Source organism: Melospiza melodia, chromosome 13 (assembly GCF_035770615.1).
Source record: "Melospiza melodia melodia isolate bMelMel2 chromosome 13, bMelMel2.pri, whole genome shotgun sequence".
In the NCBI taxonomy this organism is placed as follows: Eukaryota; Metazoa; Chordata; class Aves; order Passeriformes; family Passerellidae; genus Melospiza; species Melospiza melodia.
In genome coordinates, this window is record NC_086206.1 from 4,309,869 (window position 1) to 4,337,011 (window position 27,143).

Sequence of the window (27,143 nt, forward strand, 5' to 3'; positions counted from 1 at the left end):
TCTGAGCTAAGGACTGGAATTCTTGTTTTGTTTGCTGCTTGTGGAGGCTCTGCCATGAATGGAGGAACTGAAGCACTCTCAGAGTTTCAGGCATGCAGTGAAATGTTAGGCTCATTTATACTATCTTTCCAATCCTTACAGCTTCAATTCTTTCTAATAAGATCAGTAGATCTGCAGAAACCGATGAGCACCAAGTCAGGCAATTTTCTGTGTGCCACTTGAAAGCAGGCAAATGGATTTGTCAAGCCTTGTGTGACAGCTTAAATTGTTGAAAGTTGTGTTGAGGGTGTACTTTCCCTTCACTTTCACCCAGATGATGATTTGTGCTCTGCAACATGGATTAAGGGAATCACCATCGGTGTTATGGATTTCTTCTTGAGACTGCAAGAGCTTAAGAGCTGTTGGAATCATCTCTCCTGAATGCATTTCATTTTGTTCCCCAGGTCTTGCAGTGGTATTTGTTTTCCAAGTTGCAGATTGTCTCCTTAGGAGTTGCAATCAGTTAATGTGACTTTAAAGCTTTATTCTCATGAGTTCAGCTTTGCAAAACTCTCTGCGTGAGCAGAAAACCAAACCATGCACGTGGGAGTTTCCAGGTCAGCATGGAGGGGGTGTCTCTTGATATCACTTTCTACTTCTGTTGTGTTGCATTCACTTTAATTTAACTTCCTGGGGTGTCAGGACAGGAGATTGTTGGAGACTCAACAGATTAATCTGGACACTTTTTGCCATATAATGTTGAAATGTTGATACATGTTTTCTTTACTCAGAGTCTTTTGCAAAGACTTATAGGTCCTCTCTCGATTTTTACAACAGATATTTCATAGCCCCAAGAGTAGATCCTTGGAGTCATCTATCTCAGACTTGGCTCTCAAAAGAGTAATTCCACTGGATTGAAGAGGCAAGTGTTTGAAATTCAGGAGACTATAAAATTGATTCTTCCATAAAGAAGTAATTTGTGGTAAATGGTGTAGTCCTCTGGACAGCCATTCACTCATTTTATGTGACTGGGACCCTTGAAACATGGTCAGAAAGATTAGAGAAGGACACCTCTGATCTGTTATTTATCAAGCCAAGAAAACTTTCTTTCTGATGATACAGCATCTGGAAGCAGACCCAGCCAAACTCACCATCTTACTCAAGGCTGCTGGGACCAGGGTAAATGCAGTTTTAAGAAACATTTGGATAGTGTCGTGGAGTTTGCTAGAAGATTCTGAAATACAGCTTTTCTATATTTAGTTGCATATTCCCTGCTGGGGAAGCAGCAAGGCACTGTGTTACTCCAGAAAGCACGTGGGAGATCCAGGCAGGGTTGCAGGGATTTGAATTCTGGCAAGGAAAATTGTCTGGTGTGAGCCTTCTCCAAGAAAGTATCCCCCCAAGAAGATGTTAGTCACTCTCAGGTGACAGCTGCCATTTATTTATGTGCTGTGTCCTTGCTCTGGCAGTCTCTGTGGTCTGAGGAGGAAATCAGAACACTCACTGGCCAAGGTGCTGCCTTCAAACGAAAGCAGTTACATAGTTAGCATTTAAATGAAACACAACATTAAATTGAAAGACAAGCTATCAATATATATCTGATTAGCTTCTATCATAATTCTGTTTCTAGTATTGGCCTTATTACTGTCCTTCCCCAGCGCTTCTAACAGCTGAAATATTTCTTCTTGAATATTTCATATAGTTTAATATTACTGTGTGTGCAGTCCTTAAACGTGTTTGTCCTTGGTCTCACAGTGCCAAGGCATCCTGAGAGGCAGGAAAAGCAGGGATGTGGGTGGGAGAGCAGTGCTGGGGGGTGATGCTGTTTGGGGTCTGCTTGTCACCTCTGCCTAGTTTGATTTACACAAATCCTATCCTTTAATTTCCATTTTTGACTATTATTTTGACACCTCCTGCTCTGAGCCTCTGCCTACCAAAAACCAGGGGAGGTAGACCTTGACTTACAAGTCTGTCAGAGTTGACATTAAACCTTGTTATTATGAATATCTCAATCATCTCAATTATTATGAAATTACTACGAAGTATGAATCCCCAACACTGCAGGGCTCCTGGGGACAGCAACCAGGTACCATTCATAATAGGCTTTGAGGCATGGTGATTTTGGAGGAGTTTTGAATGAGTTAGAGATGAGACTTTTGAGTGGGTTTTGATGATGTGGTTTATTTGTTTATTTTTTACAGAGGTAGGAGTGTTGGGTTTGGTTTACATCAACATATCATGGTTTAGAAGGTTATAACACTCTTGGTTATAAGACCTTTTAAGGAGCTATTGATTAATAAAACACTGATGTTTGTATGATGATTTATGTTTTTGACCTAATCTTTAAATATTTCATTTTATGGACTCATGCTACAGTGTAAGTTTTCTTAGCTAATTATGTTATGACACACAAACCCACAGTACTGCATTTTAATTTCTTTAGCTTTGTAGCTATTTTTTTAATATCTTAAACTCTAAAACTCTAAACTGTATTTAGCTTGTTTCTGCTTTAAACTGTAAATCTACATTTTTGTTTTTAGCACTTAAGTTTGGAAGCTTTTTCTAAGGTCTCAGATTAAATCCTGTGTTTAATTTTAAGCTTCGGCTTAACAGGCCTAAAGTTCTGAGAGTTTCTTGCATTTCAAATTTCATTTTCTCTTCCAGGCAGATTTAGTGCAATCTTTGAAAAAGTGATGAGTGTTCTTGATAAACCTTGATAAAGCTCATTGCTACATCAGCATTTGTTCTTGTTAGATATGAACCCTTAGATATTCCAAATGACCTTCCCAGACATGTTCTTTTGAGGAGATACAGCTCATATACTCTTCATAATAAGCTATTGTTCTTATTATTTCATCAGAATATAAATGGACAATGTACTTTGTAAGGTTTTGAAATATATTCTCTGCCCCCAAGAGCTTGCTTATAAGCAGAAATAGTCAAAAATGGAAATTAAGGGATAGGGTTTATGTAAAATCAAACTAGGCAGCAGGTCAAGTCTTGTTTTGTGGTTATTTCAGTATTTGTATGTTCAGTGACTTCATGATGGGTGCCTGTGATGAAAACATCTAACCATCACAGTGCTTTAAATGTTAAATATTTTTAGAGAAAACTTGAAATAAACTGAAATACCAGCAATTTCATTAACATATCCAAACAGTAGAAATCAACATGAAAATTCAATTTTAACATGTCTGAGTTAGAAGAAATAACATCATATACCTTTTAAAATATTTGTAAAAGAAAATATCATGGGCAAACAGGATTCTCCTACAGAGTTACTGGTTTCCTTATGTCACATTCAGATCACTGCAAGCAGTGAAGCCATAAAGCAGTTTACAGTGATGTACAACTACTTGGAACATGGAGAGCTTAGAAACATGTTTAAAACCTGTAATTTATCACATTTTAGTTTGTCTAAGCCAAACAAAATCTATTGCAATAACATGTAACTTTAAAGGTTGAATTGCTGTGGGATATTGAGTTTTCCTGAAGAGCTTTAGAAAGATTTGCACTGCAAAGTGCCTTAGCCAGAGTAGAGAACAGTTAAACTTTTATCACTGTCACATTGACAAGTCCCATTAGTGCAGCTGATGGGGAGCTGGCTGCAGCCATGGCATTGTGTTCACATGGAGGCAAGGGGATGCCCTAAAGAAACGAAAACTGATGGCTCCTCCAGCAGCTAAAGCCTCTCTTGGCTCTTGTTGTTTCCTAAAATTAGGAAGGAATTAAACAGGAAAATTGGTTAATTGTCACCTTCCCTAACGAGCAGGCTTTTAGTAGCCTTGTGCTTTGAGCTGAGGAAGCTTGAAGACATGCTGGTGCAATAATAAGGATAAAGCATTTCTCTTTATTATGGTCAGTTACTGCTAATCTCCTTTTAGAGCTTTAACAGGGATTTATAGGGATTCATTTGTGCTTTAGATTTGGAGATAATTAAGTACCTTTCTGCTGCAAAGAAGAAATGGAGAGAGAATTGGCTCAAAGCTAGAAAAAGATTCCTGTACTGTCACATGTATTAAACTTCCTTTTATTTGGTTGTCACCCCAATAGGAATGATTAGTGGGTTGTAAAGAAAGAAAATGTATTGCATTACATCTATTAAAGCATGTTTTATATGTAACAGTAATTAAAATATAATTGAAATCATGAGTTCTTCTAATTATTGGCTTTACATAATGCATAGTTAAAGAGAGAGCATCTATAAATGTGTCTTTTTTACACATCCAGAAATGGTTTGCTGGCAGCATTTTAATTAAAGATGGATTAGCTAAAATCCAGTTTAATCATTCTGTCATCAAAGGATTTAGACCTCGTTAATTAGCTGTTGATAAATAGGTTTAAAGTACAAAAAATTTAATTTAAAATATGCCAGTTGTGATCTAGAATTATTAAAGCTGGAAATGGAGCAATGAGTCTCAGAAAGATCTGTGCCATCTCTTTCCTTAATATTAAATTAAATATGAAATGTAGGCCAGTGCAGAACTTTGTTCTGCCTTGTTAGTAATGGATGTGATTCCAAGGGGTCTTTGGAATTGGGGAAGAATTAAACCAGAGACTCTTTTTAATGATCATTGCCTTGCAGTGCAGCACTGGGATCCATTTTCCATTTATGTATTAAGTAAGGACTGAAAACTATTTGAAAAAACCTTCTGCTCTGGAGAATGGATGGAAACAAATCCTGTTGAAGGGTTTGTAGCTCCTCCTTGCTGCAGAGGTGTAGCCATGATATTTTCTGAAAATTCTTTTTCCTTAGGATTTTTTCTCCTGAGAGAACAAAATGTGAACAGGCCTCAGGAACAAAATGTAAACAATGATTATCTGCTGCTGTGGAATGCAACAGGTGCATCTGGGATTGGTCTCCTGTGGTTGTTTCTAATTAATGGCCAATCACAGTCAGCTGGCTTGGACTGTCTCGGTCAGACACAAACCTTTATTTTCATTCCTTTTCTATTCTTAGCCAGCCTTCTGATGAAATCCTTCCTTCTATTCTTTTAGTATAGTTTTAATATAATATATATCATAAAATAATAAACCAGCCTTCTGAAACATGGAGTCAGATCCTCATCTCTTCCCTCATCCTGGGACCCCTGTGAACACGGTCACACAGAGGAGCAGAGCAGAGGAGCTCTCTGCAGTGGCACAGCCAGGCTGGCAGAGGCAGGAGCAGCGAGGAGCACGGGCAGTGTGGGCTCAGCATGGCACAGGGGCAGCTCCCACCTTGTCCTGTGCTCCTGGTGCCAGTGCTGAACCTGCCAGTGCAGAGCAGGAAGGTGACCTTTTCCCTGCTGGATAGGCAGCAGGAGCTCATTCACATCAGCTGGGTTCCATCCCCTGGGCTGCTCTGATCACAGCTGGAATTCCAGCCATGGCCTGTGGGAACCCAGAGCATCCCTCTGTCTGTCCAGCACGGCCAGGACCCTGCCAGGGGCTCAGAGACCCTGGCACAGAGCCCAGAACACCTGTGGTTTGATTGTGACCCATGGAGCAAATTATCAACCTTACATGAAGATCTGCAAGCCACAACAGTTTAGGTAGAATGATAGTCAAGTTATCACAGGGTGGAAAAGTCGATTTTGGGGTTTTTGGTATGGGGGCTCAGGAGTCAGGATGGAGGGATCTGGGCATGTCCAGCCTTTCTTCTTCTTCTTGGCCTCCATCTCCTGCTGTGATGGTGGCACTGACAGATTGGTTTAGAGTAGAAGCTCACTGTCTAACACAGGTGATAGGGATTGGACAGTAATTGTAACCATTGCACACGTAGTTTTTAGTATAAAGCCATAACAGTGCCCTGGGGGCAGGCAGAGTGCCTGGAACTGTCCTGCTGGATGGACCTGGGCAGGGCAGGAGAAAGAATTTTATAGATAAGGAACAATGAACAACCTTGAGATGAGAAATGAAGAGCCCTGACTGCTTCTTCAAGTGCTGGGCTGGGAAAAGAGACTTTCCAACTTTTCTTGGGGTCACTCTGAGCAGCCAGAGATCCTGACAGTGGCCGTGTCCCAGACTAGGCAGGCTTTTTCTGTCCATCACCTGATGGGTTCCTGGCCTGGCTGGAGGGGGAATCCTCACCTGTGTCCCTGTAGCAGCCCCTGTTCTGAGCTGGCAGCTCTGCAGGTGCCAGCAGAGCTCACACCTCCTGCTCTGAGCCTCTGCCTACCAAAAACCGGGGGAGGTAGACCTTGACTTACAAGTCTGTCAGAGTTGACATTAAACCTTGTTATTATGAATATCTTAATCATCTCAATTATTATGAAATTACTACGAAGTATGAATACTAACTGTATTTCAACAGGATTGATAGTTAAAATCTCAGTAGTGTAATAGTCATAATATTTGAATCCAATGAACTGGGTTTTGTACAGATGAATCAAACAGGTCTGACATATGATAGGTGAATTTTCTGAGTAGAGTTAAAAGAGTTTCAGGAAAATAGTAATTTGACAATCATACCTGAAGACATTTTTAAAGGCTTCTTAAGTGTTAATTTGAAGATTGACTTATTGAAAAGTGGTATTTACAGAGCATTCTTGGTAACTGCCCTATCTCTAGGGTACCCATTCCGTTGTCTTGCCAATCTTCTGCAAAAGCAGCAGCTGAGTAGGAGGTTACAGGCTTACATAATCATTGTTTGCATTTGAGCATTGCTAATGAAATGGCTTAACTGAACTCCTGTGGAAAAGCATAACTTGATGAATTTTCAGAGTCAAAGAGATGTGGCACCAGTGTAGAATCAGATGAAAGGCAAATCAAGCGAGAGTGTCCATATGCACTTCTATAAAATCACATCTTTGAAAGCTCTTGTCCTTTCCTCATGCTGAAAAAAGAAAAAATTGGACTAAACTCCAACAGTCCTCTTAGAAAAAACTTACATCACTCTGTCTGGAAGGGAGAAGGGGCGATTGCTCCACATGAAATCTTAAACCGCTGCAGTATCACAAGTCATGTTCTCTGACTCAAAAATCATTCAAAAGTTCTAGACTTGCAAATTGATGGGGGAAAAATTTCTTCATGTGGAATAGATAAAAGGAAGAGCTATGAAATTAAACAGCAAAAAGGAAATGTCTCTATGTGTGAGGAAAATGCAGTTCCTGATTCTCTAAATTCTCCAACCCATTTAGCTTAGACAAAAAGATGAATTATCAGCTCATGTTATATAAGCTCTTCAGTTATTCTTTACATAAGACAGGTAATTTATAATTCCCAATTATGCAATTAAAATGCTAATTACCCCTCACCTAAACTCTCTGTTCTTGAACTGATATTATCAATTACCTTCAATCATTGCAAATCATATATGACATATGTGACAGTGCTGAGTCCTGTATTATTTATGAACTTTCTGTTTCGTGTGTCTCTGGTTTCCAGGCAGTATTGATGGCTTTACCTTGATGGATTTGGCTTCCTGAAGGAATGGTATTCCTTCTGATCTGTGTTGTTTTGTATCTTAAAATATATCTGCATTTTAGGGTAATCCTGCCCTCTGTTCTGCCCTGAGCTCTGGATTGTGATCCATTTTAGTACAGAGGAGTAACATTTAGAAATCCCAGTATGAATTATTTATTATAGAGGTGAACCCACTTACTTCTGTGCTGCTCCCACACAGCTCTCCCTTACTTCATAAATGTTCTTACTGTATTTACATGAAGGTACTGCCAGTTTCCTGTGTCATACCTGCTTGCCAAAGTTACATTTCTTCTGTCCCTGCTGAACTCAGACAACATTGGTCACTTTTAAGTTTATATTATTATGTAGCATTTGCTGCACATAAAGAAAAATGACTTATTTAAAGAAAACACAGCAAAAATAAGAACAGAATCTAGCTGTTATAATTCAGAGGGATCAACATTTTTTTAAAATCATATATTATTTCTGCTTGTGCATGATACAAATTAGGAGAATTGTAAATAGAGATGCTTCAAAGTGTAGCTCCTGTCAGTATCTCTGGTTGATAGCAAGCTTCAGCAGCTCTCCTCTCTGAGCATGCAAAATAACCCAGCCAGGGATTTTAATCTAAAATTTTCATTAGGAGTAGTGTAACCAGTTAGTTTAAGAAGTCAGTGCACAGAAGTGGTTTTATTTCCTGTTGTTCATGGATCTGCAAGTTCTGTTCTAAACAATTTCCAGGCAGAAATCACTAAGTGTATTGTCTCCAAGGTGAAGAATAACTTTGCTCATCTGCTCATTGTGCTATTTTTCTTGTTTGGCTGCAAGTTACTAATCCATTGTTTGTTCATTAATAGTAAGTTGGATTATTCCTCCTAGATTTCTCCAGTCTATTTTACCCTTTTGCAATGAAGTACTGACTTTTTTGTTGTTGTTGTTTTTGTATTAAAACAACCTCAGAGATGTTTTGCAGTACTGCTGTGTGCTGTTGTGAACTAAATGAAAATAGGATTAGATAGGCTAAGCCTTTAAGCATCTAGTTGCCCATGGAAAATAAATTACATTAGCAGAGTAAGTAGGTTAACAAAGAAAAATGCTCTGTTTTTAAGAGCCTCACTATGTGTAGTGTGGGATTAAAGGAAGCACTGCTCACCTTGTTCCTGTATTCACTGATGGGATGTTACTGACACCTTGTCTTCTTCCTCTGAGCATCTTTCAGTCTAGCTTGATGTTAATATAAATGCTTTACTAATCATTTGCAAATTATAATTACTGTGACTCAACAATTTTGTGGGGTTGTGGCTTTATAGCTTTCTTATGTGGAGATTTTGATGCGTCTAAGTGATCAAAATAATGGTCTCAATCCTGGTATAACTGGAGAGATCAGCTTTGGAATACTTGGCCTTTTGTGAATGCTTTAGAAAGGCTTTGGATTTTAGGTTGTATCATGGCTATGCTTCATATTTACACCATACAAAAACATAATGGCACATTCTAGTTGAAATTCAAAAGCAATTTAGTGCACAGGTAACTAATAGATGCTCACCTACATCTTCCAATTGTAGTCATAAAAACAAAAGAAGGAACTGCAGAAAATCCTCCAAGTCCTGTCCAAAACTCCCTTAAGTTAGTGTGGTTTCCAGTTTATAGTTCAAACCCTCCTGCTTGCATTTCAAGGGCTATGTTCAATCAATACTATTTTTGAAGCATACAAAGGTTTCTTTTTATTAGGAGGCAGCTTTCTCAAATATCTGTTTTCAATATAAACCCCATAATGAGATACTGACCTACAGGTGTCCTTGATCTTCTGTACTTGCACTCTTCACAGCAGCAAATCCCTCTGATCCACAACCTAAATTTGGGTTCTATTACCATTATCCACAAGTGTTCTAGATGCAGTACCTGGCAATCATGAACAGGGTTATTCAGGGCTTTCCTCTCTCTTGTCAGAAACCTTGGGATGAGTAATTGTCCCTCCAGCCTCAAGTGGTGTGCATGTCTCATTCTGCACCTGGCTGCAGTTACTGAGGGTGTGGGACCATCACAAGGTCACTGAGGAATCTCTTGGGCAGTGTTACAGAAACTTGGCAAGGATTTAAATGTTTGTTGCTCAGATATTCTTGCTTCTTTTAGTTCCTTCTGTATCTCTCTTTTCTCCATGTTTATCATGCTTTCTGTAATTGCATTTCTCACCGGTTTTGCAAGATGCAGGTCAAAATGCTCAATTGGATTTTTATTTAAAATTTGAACCTTTTTGATCTAGAAGTGTCTTGGTTTCAGGAGTGAATAGCTGAGAAATGCCAATGTTGCTTTTTTATAAAGCTTTATAAAAAAAGTGACATTTGAGTTATATTTCTTATAACTCAAGAAGAGCTGATGATAAGAAATTAAATTAGAGATTATTTATGTACTTCTTTTAGAAATAAAAATAATGCTGCTGAGTGTGCATGTGTTGTATTCTAGTATAAGGAGGAATTGAAAATAAGCAAAATGTGAGAGCAATCAATACAGATAGTTCTATTCCTCCTGCTTTATGTGTCTTTATTCTGTAAGTTTACTTAAATTAGGACAAGTGTTAACATTAAACTACCTTAGTTAATGTAATTTCCATTCAGAAGCTGGACCAAAGCTGACCATAAAACACAAACATCATTGTCAGAGTGATTTTGATAATTTGTCAGAAAGACTGTTCATAGAAGGTTTCACTTTAATGGCTTTTTTGGCTGGTTTGAAGTTGAGGCTCTTTAAGCATTGTGGAGATTTGTTTGGATGTATGCAGTACTCCATAGGATCTAAACACAGCCAGTATATACTTATTCTGTTATTTCTACTGGTGAATAACCCATTATTTCTGAGAGTTTTCTTCTCTCCAGTCAGCACAGTCAGTGAGACAGTTGAGTCTCAGCAGAGCAGTGGGGTTAACATAATCTTGTGCCTCAGCAAATTTGCAAGGAGGAGAAATTCACTCATGTCATATTTACCTGAGTTGATGGTGACTAATACTTGGCTGTTTTTAGATTGATGGAAAAAACAGTGAGTTTTTAAAACTTCCTTAACTCTCTGCATATTGTCAGTCAATGAAAATGATGGTTTTGGCAAAAAAATGAGCACCAAACCCAGGATGTTCTTTTACACAGCAACAGCAACAAACCAATTGTGTGCAAAGCAATGCACAGCCCATGCCAGCTCTAGCAAAGCTGTCTGCATTTACAGGTTGGTCTGTGTACACCACTGAGGCCATCCTTCCATGGCAGGTGATACACACACCCTCTGCAGAAATACTGCACAAATAAATATGGCATGAGCTTTGAAACCTGTGCAAGGAGAAGAGGAAAAACTTCTTCATTTCTGTGCCTGTGCTGGTGGCATTAGAAGCTCAGGGTGAAGCATCCAGCACCAACATAAAACTGACTGAACACACCAATCCTCCAATCAGAAACACCAGGAGAAGCTCAGGATGCAATATTTGCAATGGATGCAGAGTGCCAGATTAAATTATATTCCATCCAACTATTTCAGACTGTACTTTTATGTTGCTCTTATGGATAAGGATTCTTGCAGAGTGTAGACAGTAAAATCTTGGTGTGGTGAAATCCAGTTCAGAATCTGCATTAACTTCAGTGGGGCTGGGACTTCACCTTCAAAGTCCTGGTACTTCTCTAATTCTGCATTTATTCTTTCTAGCTTTGAAAAGCCAGCCTTTGTCATCTTCTTTGTCACTTATCTGTGTGACAGCATTCGTAGGGGGTTTTGGATGAGGGACGAGACGAGGATCTGACTCCAGGTTTCAGGAGGCTGATTTATTATTTTATCATATATATTATATTAAAACTATACTAAAAGAATAGAAGAAAAGGTTTCATCAGAAGGCTGGCTAAGAATAGAAAAAGAAAGAATGATAACAAAGGCTTGTGGCTCAGACTCTGTCTGAGGCAGCTGACTGTGATTGGCCATTAATTAGAAACAACCACACGAGACCAATCCCAGATGCCCCTGTTGCATTCCACAGCAACAGATAATCAATGTTTACCTTTTTTACCTGAGGCCTCTCAGCTTCTGAGGAGGAAAAAATCCAAAGGAAAGGATTTTTCATAAAATTGTCTGCGACATATCTGTGCTATATCATACACGGATGTTGGCTGTCTCTGATGAGAATTTTGGAATTTTTTTTCCAATTGCATGAAGTCATACAAGTGATGTGAATAGTTTTACTAGCAGGAAACTCATCGCCTGGCAAAGTTGTACCATCATCAGCTCAATCACACAGATGGCCCCTTCTTTCTTAGTCTTAAAAGGAAGTCTATGATGTCTGATGAAAACAGAAACAAAGTTCAGGCAACAGCTGGATTACACAATGCATGTCTTAATTTATTTATTGCTTTTTACTGCCAGTCAGGGAGTACTGCAAGAGGTACTGCCATTACTGGCTGCACAGTTTCATATTAATTGCAACTATGAATATGTGATCAGTTGGCATAAGGAAAAATAAACCTTGCTATCCTGCATCACTGATGATGGAAAGATATTTAGGACCTTCATATTTCATTTTTACATTTCATTTTTACGCTCTTTATAAGGTTACTGGAAGTTGCTGTCTAGGGGCATAGTTTATTCAGTCATTTAAGGTGAAAGGTTAATAAAATATTCTAAAAGTTGCTTCCTAAAATGTAACTATATGTATATAACAGTAGAATCATTGTGCAAAATGCTTCTATACAGTGTCTTGTCTTAGAGAGTAAAGCTTGCCTGCAAGCAAATGTTTCCATATGAAATGTCCATTTCTGTGAAAGGATGTCTGTGTCAGAAAAAATGACAGTTTAGGTGATAGATTTTATCAGCTCAGTTTAATGATATCTCTGTTGAGTTCTCACCATGTCAGAGTTTTTCCTTAGCTTCTCTGGCATTTGAACTTCTCATTGCCATCATTCATTTGTGGGCCAAAACAAACTTAGTGTTTCCTACCTTGTAAACCACCACAGTATTTTGAACAGAAAAGAGATCTTGTAAACAGGGTGTCCCTCTACTGAGTCTCTAAATGGAGGCTTTTCTTTTTTCATATGTGTTAATATGTATGTTTTCTTTTGTTTCTCTTTAAAGACTGTCATTTTGTGTAATTTTAAAATCCAGTTTAGATTTACAAGCATGTAATGTCTTTAATGTCTTTTGAATTTGAATTGTGTTCTGTGGCTCTCTGCTGAAGAAGGACAAAATCACAACATCTCTATTATTTGAATAGCACCATTATCATTCTATGTTAATGAAATTATTTCAGTATTACAAGAAATGAGCTTTTGGAATTCATTCAGTATTACAGGGAATTGGATTGTAACTAGAGCATATTTCAAAAAGAATAAAAGGATCCATGATATGTGCTTAGCTCGTAAAGCACCTAATCCTATATTAATTGTGCTTTGGGCAAATCTGCCCTCATCTGAAGGGGACTTTGACAGTGAAGATGAAAATATTGTAATGCTTTTTAAGGCCAAACAGCTCCTCCAGCAGGATGGCAGTGAAAGAGGAGTTCCACAGGCTGCTCTCCCTGCCCTTCCCTGTCCCAAGCAAACACAAAATCAAACAATGTTGTGTTGTACTGTCCCTTATAGGCTGCAGGAGACTTGGCCTTATGTTATCACATGATCTTCTTGCTCTTGGGATTGAGTTTGTGTTAATTTTTTTCCCCATGTTTGGACAGGGAAAGATCATAGAGGTATTTAGGTACCACAATCTGAAATTGAGTAAGTCTTAGGTTTTCTCTGTGTCTGTTGTGCTACAGACAAGAGAACAGGAGAGGGTCCATTCCAGCCCAGCCTGTGGTGCAGAAAGGAGCTGGTTCATGTGAGGGGAGAGCTCTGCTGGCTGGTCTGGAGAGGAGGGTGAACAGCACAGGCAGGTGTAAATCAGGGTTAGGGGATATTTAGTTCAGCTTCCAGCAGAAGGTGTCTGTGAGGTGGTAAATGGAGAGGACTTCTGCTGAAATTATTTTGAAGAGCTTTGACCAGTCTGGCAAGCTCCTTCCTCTGTGAAGGGCTGGTTGGACTTCACTTTTCCTGAATCCACATGACATAGATTGAGGGCAGCAGGATTGAAAAGGTGATCATGGATGTGATTGTGTGCCTGAAATGCAGCAATGCAGCGATTTTCTCAATTCCACTTTGGAGAGTTTGGCCAACTTCAGCATTTTACCTGTTACCATCCTGTTTGTTCTGTGGTCAGATGAAGTCTCTTGCCAGCAGTAATATTACCGTGCCTGAGTGAGTCGCAGCTGGTGATAGAGAGACGGTGAATCTTGTATCTTGATCAGAAGGCTTCATTTATTAAGATAATATATATAATACATTATGACTATACTAATAGAATATAGAGAGAGGTTTGCAGAGCTGCTAGCTAAGCTAAGAATAGATAGAAAGAATCCCAAACAAAGTTGTGTCCAGGGACTCAGTCCCCTAGCTTGCACTGGTGATTGGCCCTTAATCATAAACATAGAAAATGAGCCAATCAAGGTGAATCCTATTGCATTCCACAGCAGCTGATAACAATTGTTTACCTTCCCTTCTGAGGCCTCTGCCTTCCAGAAGACACAGAAATCTGAAAGAAAGGATTTCTGTGGAAAAATGTCTACGACACAGTAATTTCCCTTTTGGTGTGGAGCTGTGAGGAAAGCAGTTGCCATTTGAGGTCACTGAGCTGCACTGGAGCCCCTCTCCCCTGCTGCAGAGTTGCTCTGTGGCAATCCCCTGCAGCTCTGCAGGGCTGCTCAGCTGTGCATGGGGGCACGTGGAGTGTTCAGCTGAGCAGAAATAGGCAGAGACTGGGGATTTCCACCAACACAGCTTTTTCTCTAGCAGAACTTGTTTTTCTACCTGTCTTGGGGTGGTTTGGCAGAAGTGAATAATTGCCACCTTTGTTTCTCTGCAGCCTGTTCCAGCACTACTGCTACGCTCGAGGGGGCATGCGCCACACCTCCTACACTTGCATCTGTGGCAGGTAAGAGAATGCTTTACACTGAACTGAGCAGGCTTTAGAGTCAGCTTCCCTCTGGGTATTTTTAAAATTGGTCCTTTTAGGCATATCATGTGTTTGCAAATGCCACCAGAGTGAGTTCTGACCTGTTTTCTCACTGGAAAAGACAAAGAGAGGTAGGTGGTTGCCTGTGTCTCCTGAAGACATAACGTGGCAGTAGAGTTTGCTGCACCCCAGAGGTTCCCAATGGCTGCTCCTGCTGCTGCCAAGATCATGGTTATGCTCACCCCTGTGCTGCACTTGGCTTTTTTTATTGAATAGCACCATGGAGAGGGGCTTTACAGCTATTCTCTGTTGCTCAGAAATACTTTATTTGAAATACACCTTAAGTGTATTTCTTATCATCTTCAAAATTCTTTGTCTCAAAGATTAGGATGCAATTGAACTAATCTTTTTGGAATTTGGAATTTTTTGCTCTCTCTGCTTCTTGCTGAGCAGCTAGTGTTGAAGGTTACTGTGTTTGGAAAAGTAGTGTAAAAGTTCTCCCTGCAGTTGTAGAAATGCACAAGAGAACAGTGTGGGACACATGCTGAAGAACAGCTGTGTGCTTCATGCAGAGATTAATCTTACTTAGTGGAATTAATCTAATCAGAGATGTATGACAGTGAAATGAGCCATATATGTTGGTATATATGTTCCACTTGTTCTGCTGCTACTCAGAAACATTTGCCCTCCACTGAAGTCACATACACTTACAAAAGATAATTTTTATGTTAATGACAATAATTCTATATTGCTTTGAAGGTAATAAGAACAATTAGCACCTTCACTTCTTTCTGCAGTTTACTCAATTGCTTATTTGTAAATGCAATTTTCCAATTTATATGCAAAATTGCAGCAGGAGCATGAGCAGTTTTATGGCAAATTGTGTATCTAAATTGTCTGAAAAGTTTCCTGGTTTAAGTACCATTGTGTAACTTGAGAATTAACATCCCAGGGAAATGAGACTCCATCTCTAAGCTTTTGTCACAGACAGTGATGGTGTGATTTTTCACAGCCATGCAGACTTCACATTGACTCAGAGTGGATCAGAACCTGCTGCAGGATCTGGTTTGGGTGCTGGTGGTCAAATAATTTTGTTAAACCTACAGAAATGCCCAGTCAGTGTTTGTGTGGTGGCTCCTGGTGAACTGTGGGACTGCAAACCCAGGACCTGCTGGGTTTTACACCCCAGAGGAGAAAAGCTCCAACAGCAGCTCAGAATTGAGTACAGACAGGAGCTACTGGGTGTCCTGTCCTGCTCTGCAGGCAAGGGGGTGCAATTAGAGCTGCCTCTGAGCTATTGGAGGATTTAAATCACAGAGAAGGGCTGTCCTTAGAATGCCATATCCAAACATTTTTTTCTTACCATCTGCCATTGTATCCTACCACTAGAAGTGCAGACAAACATGATTTTTAAAAAAAATTAGTTACATGAGATAGCAATTTACAGACTAAGGTCTTTGTATTCTATGTTCTGACTATGAGTGATGAAGTAAGAATGAATAATATTAACAGTTTTAAGCTAGCTCCTAATAAATGAATGAATTCAATTAACATAATAATGGCAAAAATAATAGACATTTTTTAATACTGTGAGAATGTCATGCATTGTAAATATTTCACTTAACTACATTTACAGCTAAAAATAACTTCTGCAATTAGGATTTTTGAATATTTTATTCTATTCATGTTGAATTTTATATTTTCCTGAACACACCTAAAATGGGCATATTTTGACAGGATCTTTCCTTTTTAGATTACAGGCCTGATAATATTTTCCATAGAAAAGAATAATCCTTTTAAATAAAAACAAGTTTGTTATTTTTTTTTTATGCTGATTAAGCTGAAAATCAGGAGTATTCAATACAATATTTCAGTACAGAAATAAACCACTTGTCATGTGATGGGTGCAGTTAGTTATTGCTGTCCTGTGCAGTGTTACATTCTTGAGGAGATGCTAAATGAATATTTGGTGTGACCAGAAGTGCTCAATGTGTTGACTGTTACTATGAGAATAGTAACACACATTGATGAGTGTGACAGGGTGTTACCTTCTGAGATCAGTCCTGAAGTCAGTGATATTTCAAAAGCTGCCAGCTGGGGAGTGGTTTGGAGTGCAGACCTCACTGAGTGTCATGGAAGGAGAATAGGAGCATTTGTTAAACATACTTGGATGTTTTTGGCACTCATCTACAAAGTGCTGCTTCCAAATGCTAATGAATTATTCACTGCAGTGTCTTGGGATGCCAAGGAACCATTTTTACAAATGGGAAAGCAAAGGTCATCCATTCCCATGTCCTGGTGGTGCTGGGGTGGGTGGCATCCATTGGGAGCAGAGGTTCCAGCTGGAGTCAGGTGCTGGTGGAGGCATTGGTTTCTCTGGATCCACCACAGAAGCCACCAGCAGCTGCTGCTTGTTGCTCTCTCATCCTAGACTCAGGTTCAGATCTCCTTGACTGATGTCTCTCATCAGGTGCTATCAGTCATCAAGAATAAGCCTGTGCAGTGAAATGCCTTCTTCCATCTGAGGGTTGCCATAAGTGAAGCTTTTTGGACCAGGTTAGGTTATTGTTGAATCAGATTTTCTTTCTTTAACTTCAATACAACTTTTTTAGATCTCATGCCTTAGCATCAACCCTTCTTGCCACTTTTTTGTCTTTCTTCTGGGTTGATTCTATGATGATCTAAATCATGATGGAAATAAGTTCCAGTTTTATTCAATGGTCTTTTGTTTTTTCTTTAGATGTTCTTAATATAGAGCTACTAGCTACACTTTTTGTAGTGCTTGATGTTCAGCATAGTCCTGTTCTTAAAATATTGCTGACATTTCTCCTCTTTCTTATAATGATTTGTCTTCAGGGTGCTTTCTGATCTCAAATGCATCTTGGGGGATTATTTTCCTTTGCTAGTAATCAGAATCTCTTCCTGCATTTTGCATTCTCAGTGGTGTTAATTTGCACCTCTTCTGCTGCTTGGTACAATTCTTTCTGGAACTAACATGTCTTTGACACCAGTTAGAAGCAAGTTATTAAAGGAATAAAAATGGAACAAAATGGAATAAAATGGAATAAAGATGGAATAAAAACAGGAACCTCTTGGAGGATTTTCCAGGTTGGCTGCCTGAAGGTGAGCATTGGCAGCCTCATGTGTGGTGATTTTCAGAGGTGCTGACCAAAAGGGAGGCAGTGATGCCAGTGATCCTCACCTCCCACAGTGCTTCATCATAAACTGCAACTTGGCACTGCAGTGCTAGACCTTGCAACTGGTGCCTCTTGGAAGAGAAAGAAGTAGCTTTACATGAGTCTCATTTGCTTTCATTTGCTTGAGTGATAAAGTTCTGGAATGGCTGCCTGGGGAGGTGGTGGAGTCCCCATCCCTGGGTGTGTTTAACAAAGCCTGGATGTGGCACTGGGTGCCAGGGTTGAGTTGAGGTGTTGGGGCTGGGTTGGACTCCATGATCTTGAAGATCTCTTCCAACCTGGTCATTCTGTGAATTCTGTGCTTTGTCAGTGGCTGGGGATTTTGTTTAAATTGTTTTAAAGCCACCTTGAAAGGCTTACTGAATCAGTGTGAACAATTTCTGGCTAACTGTAGCATTTACCTTGTGGGTACACATCATTTCTGCAGCATTCTCCAGAAGCATCTTCCTGCCTTCATCTCAGGACAGGGGTAGAGATGCAGCTTGCAGGGGAGATTGGGTGTGCTCCTCTCAGCAGGAACCCACTGGAGGTTTCCATATCTCTGTCCTAATTTGGGTCAGTAGTGCATGTGTGAGTCAAGCTCTCCCACTCATCCTCAGCTGCAGGGCCTGCCCAGAGCCAGGGATCAGTCCTTCAGTGCACATGCTGGTTTTGTTTTGGGTGAGAAGCAGTTGGGGAGTTTTCAGGAGCAGGTTGGCTCTGCCTGGTTGCTAATGGGTGTGAGCCCAGGGTACCTGCCCAGAGCCAGCCAGGGGAGCACACCCCCTCATGCCAATGAATCCCTGAAATGCAGATGGTGTGCAGATCTGGTCCTCAGCACCAACTGTGCTCCCTGTGCTGTGATCCCCTGTGTGTGACAGAGCCAAGATGTGCCTGACAGATCAGGAGCCTCCAATGCCAAGAAAGATTGTGCCTGCTCAATGCTTCACCGACGGTGCTGAAAAACAGATTCTTCATGCAGCTCCCTCACAGTTGGTGCTGAGCCGAACAGAAATATTTTGTAAACTAAAACCTTTACATTAAAATGTGCAAAAGAAACCCCTCATCTTTGTATTTGCAATGTGTTGTGTTGAAAGCATTTGTGCAGTTGTCAAATGTGAGTATATGACTTATTTATGCACTGGTATGGTGTTTGTCACTGGGGGTGCCAGCACATCTTGATAAGTAAACGAGCTGTCTGCAAATACATAAGCATGGACTCATGCCCTTAAGGTTCATGATAATTTTTTAAAAGTTGATCATAAATATATGCATGTGCTGTTTGATTCTCCTACTTTATCCCCAGTATTGGAGGGAGATAAGGAATAGTATCTGCAGCTGAAATCCTGGCAAACTGCTGTGGAGTGTGGGTGTGCACGCCAGCTGTTGGTTGTCGTAGTTGAGATGGAGACAATACAAACAACACACCCCATTTTCAGAAGGTTTCAAACCTGTTTTTATTATTGGATGGATGATTTTTATACATTCTTACAAAACTCATAAGTTTACACTTTACTCATTGGTCAGGAGAGACAAAGTGCTCATTGGAACAGGCAGTTGCAGGTTTCTCTTATTTATCCCTCTTTCTTTCTTGGTTTCTGTGTCAATGACCTTGGTAGGAAATTCTTTCAGGGATAAACATGGATCTTCTTATCAGACTTCTCTCTGGCTCACAGAAGTCACTGTAAAACCTCTTCCACAGTTGATACTTTGTATTATTTCTTGTGGTTTTCCTTAACACCAAACAGTGTCATGCAAGGTCATTCTAGTTACTTCCACGTGCCATCATCCCAAAATTTCAACCCTGCACCTGGGAAGCAGTTCCTGAGGCAGAGGAGCAGTCAGGGGCAGGAGCTCTGCCCCCCTGTCCCCTGCTGGGAGAGCTCAGCTCCCACTGCACACCCTGCCTGGCACAGCACACCTTTTCCTTTCATTGCACTCCATTGCTCTATTACAGATCTTTTCTTCAGATAGAGCAAACTCATTTTGAAAGTGTCCTGGTGTGGAAAATATTCCACCAGTGCCCAGGAGACGGAACATCTCAGAAAGAAGTTTATGTCTGTCTTCATCTTGTATACAGGCTTTCTGGGTCCATTTTTAGCTATCTGCACAGCTGCAGAGGTTCTCAAGTCCAGCATCCAGCCAGTTGTGAAACTGTGCTTAAACCATTGGACCAGCATCACAAAATGAATGTATTGCAGCCTTAGTTCTTAGGGCTTTTTAACTCGTGATTTAGCAACTTTTAACTGTTCTAATTTTTTCTGTTTGGAGTGTGTATAATTTTATGAAGTACACTTTGTATCAGAAAATCATCCCTGTCATTCTGAAATATCAGAATTTCGCTGTCTTATTACATAGTTAAAAAATACTTAATAATAAATACTTACTGTTTTCAAAATATCAATGTAGAATTATTCAGGTTGTAAGAACCCTCTGAGATCATCCAGTCCATCCATTAACCCAACAGAGCCAAGTTCACTGCTAAACTGTGTCCCCAGGTGCCACAGCTACATGTATTATTAAATACTTCCAGGGACACAGTCCAGCCAATTTAGATAGGGAGCCTGCAGTAACTTACTGCTTTCTACTCCATGATCATTGTTCATGAAATTATCTGTGTGACTGATGATCTTTTATCACAAGTACTTAATGTATCTTGAAGGTAATCTCTTTTTGGATACAGTGCATGCTCACTGTTTTTGTAATTGCACACATCAGAAGTCTTAAGATGAGAAGTGTGTCAGATGTCACATTTACTCCAGACACAACAAAAGATTGATTGAAATTGAGCCTCAGATTCCTGACATCCAAGATACAAAGCTGTTCCAGCATCACAGCTTGAAAGAACCAAATTTGAGCAGGGTGACCAGTGAAAGGTTTTGATTAAAGCTGGCAAGTGAGCTGCAGGGGTTGGAGAGAAGCTGCAGTAACCCTGTCCCAACATGGGTATTTTTGGGTGTGATGTAATTCTTCCAGCTTTTTGAAGAGAAAAAACAAGAGCATCTATCTGAGGAGAACAGTAAAAGAAAAATAGGTAGAGCTTGAGATCTTTATCAGCCTTTCAACTGACATTTTATAGACCCAGAGGAATATCAGTAGGCAAGAGAGGATGCCAAGGCCAAATGTAGGTCACTTAGTGGATCATGGAACTTCAGAACAACAGAACAAGTGTCCATCGTTCTCTGAAGCTGTTTTATTCTTGTGAATCAGCAGTTTACTCTGAAAGGTTTCCAGGAATAAAAATCTTTTCTTTGCAATGTGATTTTTCAACAGCAGGTAAGAAGAGAGTGACAGTTTTGATCCCTGCTCCTGCTGCTGGCATTGTGAGCTGGGAATGTTCCCCAAGCAGTGCATCCCTGCAGCAGAGCCCACCTGTGGCCATGCCAGGGGGCAGCTGGAGCTGTTCCCTCAGACAGCTCAATTCCTCCTGTCCCAGTGATTCCCAGAGTGTTTCAAATGTCTGATTTTACCCCAGTGGAAGTTAGTTTGTTTTATGCCTCAGACTACTTAACCTTGAATAGGGAAAACTAGCACTAAGTAATTTAAACAATAAAAACAACAACAACAACAAAACCCATCAGAAAATAATAAATGGGTGTAAATTGATAATTTACTTGCACATAATTCTTTCCTTTCCACTGTTATGGACATAGGAAATGTTGATCTGAGCTGTGCCCAGCTCTGCTGCACAAATGCTGGGATGGTTACTGCAGCCACACCAGGCAGGGACTGGGACAGCTCTCACAGGCTGCTTTTTGTGTGAATGCACTGATGCTTACAGAGCTCCTTCTTATGTCATATGAATGTGTGTGTTAATGTTTCTTCTACTAATTGTGCCAATTTTCTGTTTGCCCATCAGTGGGGAGAACTCATCTGTTTTGCACTATGGCCATGCTGGAGCCCCAAATGATAAAACTATTGAAGATGGAGACTTGTGGTAAGTAAAGGGTTACAGTTTGTTTGGTATTTTTGTTTTGCCACTGCTGTTTCCATACAGGAATTGTCTGTACTCTTAGAAAAAGGATGACTGCATACTGATAAAAAGCCTAAATCTTTAAAATAAAAGGGAGCTTTGCATGTCAGATTATTCTGGTTTCTTCCAAAGGTTCTGTAGATTCAAAGACCCAAACCTCAGCTGTGGTGGTGGGGTGGAGAGTGTTGGCTACTTTTAGAGAATTGCATCAAATTGCAGAATGGATTAGATATTACTAATGCCTATGTGCACACAGACACCCCACAAGATATAGAGATTAAAATATGTGAAGAGATCAAACCCAGTTCAGGTCAGGGAATGGTGCTTCTAGTTCTGTGATGTGCCAAAAACTCCCTATAAAGATTTCCTTAGAGTTTAGTGATGTGTAATTCAGCTGCAAATCCCATGAAGTTTTCTCTATGTGTACTGCATGTCCACATGCTTTGCAGTATCCTGCAGGTGAGAGCAGAGTGAATGAAGCACCAAATACATTCCCATAAATTGAAATACTATTTGTCTATTTGCCTATTTGTCTGATGTGTAATATATAAAATCATAACTTTCACACTTCACCTCCAAAGACATGGGTCAAAACGCCTTTGTTTATAAAAATGCAGAACTAGTTTTGGAGGAGTTAATCACTGACATTCAGTGGAGGAATTGTATAGAATTACCTTTGTAGCCTGTGCAGGAGGAGTGTAGGTATCTATTTTCACAGTGGAATGTAAATGCAGAAGAAAAGCAAATTAGTATTATCACTGATAAGCTCAAAACCTATTATGGAAAACAAATTGAATCTCAGAAGTTAAAAAATATGCCTGGTTGGCTGAAGTTCCAGGCACCTTCAGGTGCTGCACAGTGAACTTATGGAATTACAGATAGGTAATTTCTTTATAATACTGTAAAAACTTTTTAAAAAGCTTCTTGTACAATAGTTTATGTATTATCTTCATCTGTGGTTAATATCTTACTAAACCCATCAAATACTAAAGTTAATTTAGTATTGCAGGGCAATATTTTGATTTGTGATTATGTTGTGTTTGAGTAGATAATATGCTATGAGCATTTTTTGATCAGGAAGGACATACCAACATAAAATGTATCAGCTGTGTCATTCAATTAAATTTCAAAAGGAAGGTGTGTAGCATACAGGAAATCTCAGCATGTGCTACTGAGAGAAGATATGAGAGAGAGAAGATAATGCCACAGAGCATTATCATATCCCAGATTTAAAACTTAGGTCTTTAACACTGAGGGAGACCTCAGGGTGAGGGGTGTGTGCAGGAATCTTTCACTTACAGTGCCCAAGGACAATTCAGTGCATGGCTGTAGTCCTCCTTAAACCACAAGAGTTCATACAGGACTCTTTGCAAACCCTTCTTTTCTGCAGTACTGGAAAAGTCTTTAAAATATGTTTGGTTTTATCAGCCTCAGATATCTCAGTGTCAGGAAACCATAACCTACCAAATACATCAATTACTTCAGGGCTTCAAACTGCTGAGCAGCACCTGTGCCTCAACAGAGAGACAAGGTGTAACAGGGTCTGCAATAACCTCCTGCACCACCTTCCTTGGTGAAGACACTTTCAGGTGCCAGCAAAGGCTGCCTCAGAGGCAGGAGTGTTGTATTTGTGGGGTGCCCCGTGGCAGGGAGGAATGATAAATCTGACTCCATGCTCTCAGAAGGCTCATTTATTACTTTATGATACTATATTATAATAAAGAATGCTATACTAAACTATACTAAAGAATACAGAAAGGATACTTACAGAATGCTAAAAAGATAATAATGAAAACTCGTGACTCTCTCCAGAGTCCTGACACAGCTTGGCCCTGATTGGCCAAATAATCAAAACAATTCACATGAAACCAATGAAACAATCACCTGTGGGTAAACAATCTCCAAACACATTCCAAAGCAGCAAAACACAAGAGAAGCAAATCAGATAATTATTGTTTTCCTTTTCCTCTGATGATTCTCAGCTTCCCAGGAGCAAAATCCTGGGCAAAGGGATTTTTCAGAGGATGTGAATGTGACACATGAGCACCTGCCAGGCTCCAGCCACTGCCCTGCCCTTCCCTGGCTGGCACTCAAAGAGCAGACTCTGCTCCACATTGGCTTCTTAGCATTTATCTCAAGGGGGAATAAAGCAATAATAAGAAAAAGTGATTTAATTTCTGTAAAGACAATTTAAAAACACATTTATTTTCCAGAGTTAAAAATAATGATTCAGAAAAAGTCTTGAGGTGCAGCATGCATGAGCAGCATACAAATTCTGAGTGGTTTCACTGTGGGACTTCACAAATGTCTAATTTGGGTGTGGAAGGGTGTGTGTGTGCATACAGAGGAGGCATTAAAATGACAGTGTGCTGATTTGTCTTCGTCTATTAGCATTTGTATATTGGCTTTCAATTAAGTTTTTTAATAGCTATGGGGAGCCCTCTGTTGGATAGTGTTAGAAAGCCCTGAACATGGAGAAAAAATAGACTTTTATTCTTGATGAAAAAGAGTATTTTAAGGGTTATTTCTGTTTCTGCCAGCATTTTGGCATAACATTAATCTAACTATTCATAGAGTTGTGTGTAATAGAATTGGGAGAGTGGGAATTTGGTGTGATTTTTAATAAATTATTCTGTAGAATTTTATGTCTTTTTCTTAACATTACTTGCTGGATATGAATAACATTCATGGGTTTTGCAGAAATGTGCAGCTCAGTATTTTTATGTACAAAGCAGTGCAGTAAGTATCATAAATAAGTCAACTAAGCACCTGAATATTAGAAAAAACACATTTGGAAAACTAAGGCTTTGCTTCTGTGAAATGCTTGAGTGCATGCATCACTGGCTTTTTAGAAAGTGTAAGTAACAAGGATTTAATTGTTAAAAGAAGATCATAGGCCAAAACACTTGTGCTATTGCATTTTTATTTCTTTTTTAAGGCTGTTATTCTGACTTCTTTGTCAAAAGCTGTGGAAGGTTTAGAAAAGCCTGGCTTTAAGATGTTTTTTTCTTAAATTAGCATGTATCAAGTGGGTTTATTGCTTCTGTAAGAAGCTGGTATGGAATTATATCTCTGAGACTGCATCATAATCCACACTTTTTATAGGTACAGCTTCAGCACTAAAAGATCCCAGTGCAAAACAAAGGACTGTCAAGGGAATTTCTGGCACTCCTTGTTAATACACATTGTCTTGCTAAGCAGGGCTATCCTTTTCAATCTGTTAAATATTGAAATAGCTGTCTAACACAAAGCACTGCGATTGACAGAGAAAGAAATCAGTATTTTTAGGGAGGTTTAGGTGTTCAGGATACAGATATTTAACTGGTATGGATATTAAAAGCAAATATTGCAATAGCACCAAATCAGTATTTTGTATAAATGATTCATGTACTATAGCATTCTGTGGTGAACATGGAAATTATCAATTTGCTCTAAACCAAATACTTTCCCTAAGCAGGTGCCTGTTTCTGTGATCATAAAGGTCATCCAGATAAATGGGGTAGGCTGAGTCACCATTGTAGGCACTTGGCCCTTTTACTCACTATTAACTTTAAATAAAATCTTCTACTTGGAATGTAGCAAATCACAGCTGGCAGCGACGATGTATGGCCATGCTGTTCACAAATTCTGATTTTCTTCTGTCATCTTAAAGCTCTGACAGCTTGGATTGGAGCTGAGCCCTGGGCTGAGGTTCACTGCATCCTCTCCAGGTTTTGCATTACTAATGGAATGCCAAGACCCTTTTGTTTCTGTACTGAGGCATTTGGTCGTGGGGAAAGTGGAGTCACAAGCTAAATACTTGTTGTAGTTTGCAATCTCCTGCCTTGCACACAAGAGGCTTCCAGCATTTTGGAAAACCAAAGGTCTTTCAGAGTTTGGTGAGGAGTAGAATGAAATTGAAAGCTGCTACTCAAGAAGACAATAACCCAAATAAATAGAAGGAGTAGAGAGCTGAGTCCTGTAGGCACAAATCAAATGTGCACCTGGGAGTCCTGCTCAGAGAATGGCAGCCCCACATGGTAAATGTCTCATGAGCAGCTGGCTTCTGTTCACACTGCAGGAAGATGTTGGGTCAGTATTGGTTACAGGGCCCCTGTGGGAGGTGGGAACTCTGGTTTCAGCCCTCCTAAACAGATCCCTGACTTTGGCTGGAAGTGCTGACCTGACCCTGGGAAACAGCATCCAGTTCAGTAGGAGCCAGTGTGCTTCAATGATAAGTGTTGGCTCAACAAATCAGCATCTGCCACCTGAGAAATTAAAGCTTCCTTAAAAATAATGGAAGCAAATTGCCTTGAGTCCTCCTTTGTCCTGCTGCCCTTGCCCTGCAGGGGTCACACCCTGGCTGGGGAGAGAGGGCAGGGAGGGGACAACAATGAGCATCAGGAAGGGGCAGGGCAGACGTCTCTGCTCACCTTTGCAGTCTGCTGGTTTGTTCTAGAAACCTGAAGTGTATATTTTATGTTTTGATTTGAGTAGTTTCTGAGTAAAATTGGGGTTTATTGCATTGTTGGCTCTGGCAGGCTGACTTTGTGGTTTCCTGGCGTTGCCACGTGCCAAACTCATGGCAGGAGTTGATTGTTCTGTTGCAGTTGATCAGCAGGGCTCCTGCAGTGTTTGGCAAATAAAAAATGCTTCTGTGATCCTAAATTAAACATTGATTCTTCATGATGAGGCTTACGCTTAAATAATAGAAATGTAAGAAAATCAGCCTGATTTAACTGAAATCAGATGTAGCTGAAATAGATACAGCTCTTACCTGGGGTGCCTTCCTGCAGGTGTCATGGGTTGCAGGTCTTGGTGTTTTTATGGCATCTGCCAAATGTACCTCAATGAAAATTCAGCACTTTGGAAACAACTCTCATAGGCAGGTTCACTGACCTTCAAGCACTTAATAACATTTTTGGGGGTTAGTAGGTCCATTTTGGCTTTGCAAAATAATGAAAATAATTGTCTATTCTGCTGAAAAAAAAAAAAAATCAACATTTTGAAATATCCTCCTCAGTTACAGTGTTAATGAAGAGCAGACCCCAAGGATCACAGGCACTCACCTGGGCTGGGGCAGCTGCAGGGGACCCTGCTCCTCCCTGGAGCCAGGGCCAGAGTGTGATTTATGAAGAGGACTGAGGTGAAAGCATAAATAAGGGGAGTACAGCCAGCATCAACTGCTTGGGAAGTGTAGCAGACCTAGGAGAGAATCCATTAACCTTGTATTCACAGTGGGACTGTCTATTATTTATAAAATAAAACTAGCTTTTAGAAGTTTAAATAGAAGCAGGTTGGATAATCAGAGGATGGATTTCATTTTATTTGACTGTTTATTTTAACATTCACATAATTGCTTATTGATTACTTATTTTATTGAAATAATTTATAGATTTCAATGACAGTACAGTGTCCTTGGTGAAACAGAATCTCTCTCAATGCTGTTCTCATGATGTGCCATCACTGCTGTGGATGACAGTAAAACAAGTTTTACCTGGAAATAGTTTTATTGCTTTCAGGTACTAGAAAACTTTGTAAGTGTCACAAAACCAAACACATCTGTCATCAAAGTCCAACCTTTGTATAATGTTAAATGATTTAAATGTGTCTTGGCTGTATCAACAAGCATGGCTATTTGCTGA

At 39.8% G+C, this 27,143-nt stretch overlaps 1 protein-coding gene across 1 annotated transcript in view; it reads left to right on the forward strand.

Moving 5' to 3' along the window:
• Nucleotides 1-27,143, forward strand: part of PEPD (peptidase D) — a 151,720-nt gene that overhangs the window by 71,601 nt on the left and 52,976 nt on the right. Inside the window, exons 10-11 of the mRNA XM_063167645.1 lie at nucleotides 14,281-14,349; nucleotides 21,406-21,483. Of these exons, the coding sequence (XP_063023715.1) occupies nucleotides 14,281-14,349; nucleotides 21,406-21,483 (147 nt within the window). The remainder of the gene's footprint in view (nucleotides 1-14,280; nucleotides 14,350-21,405; nucleotides 21,484-27,143) is intronic.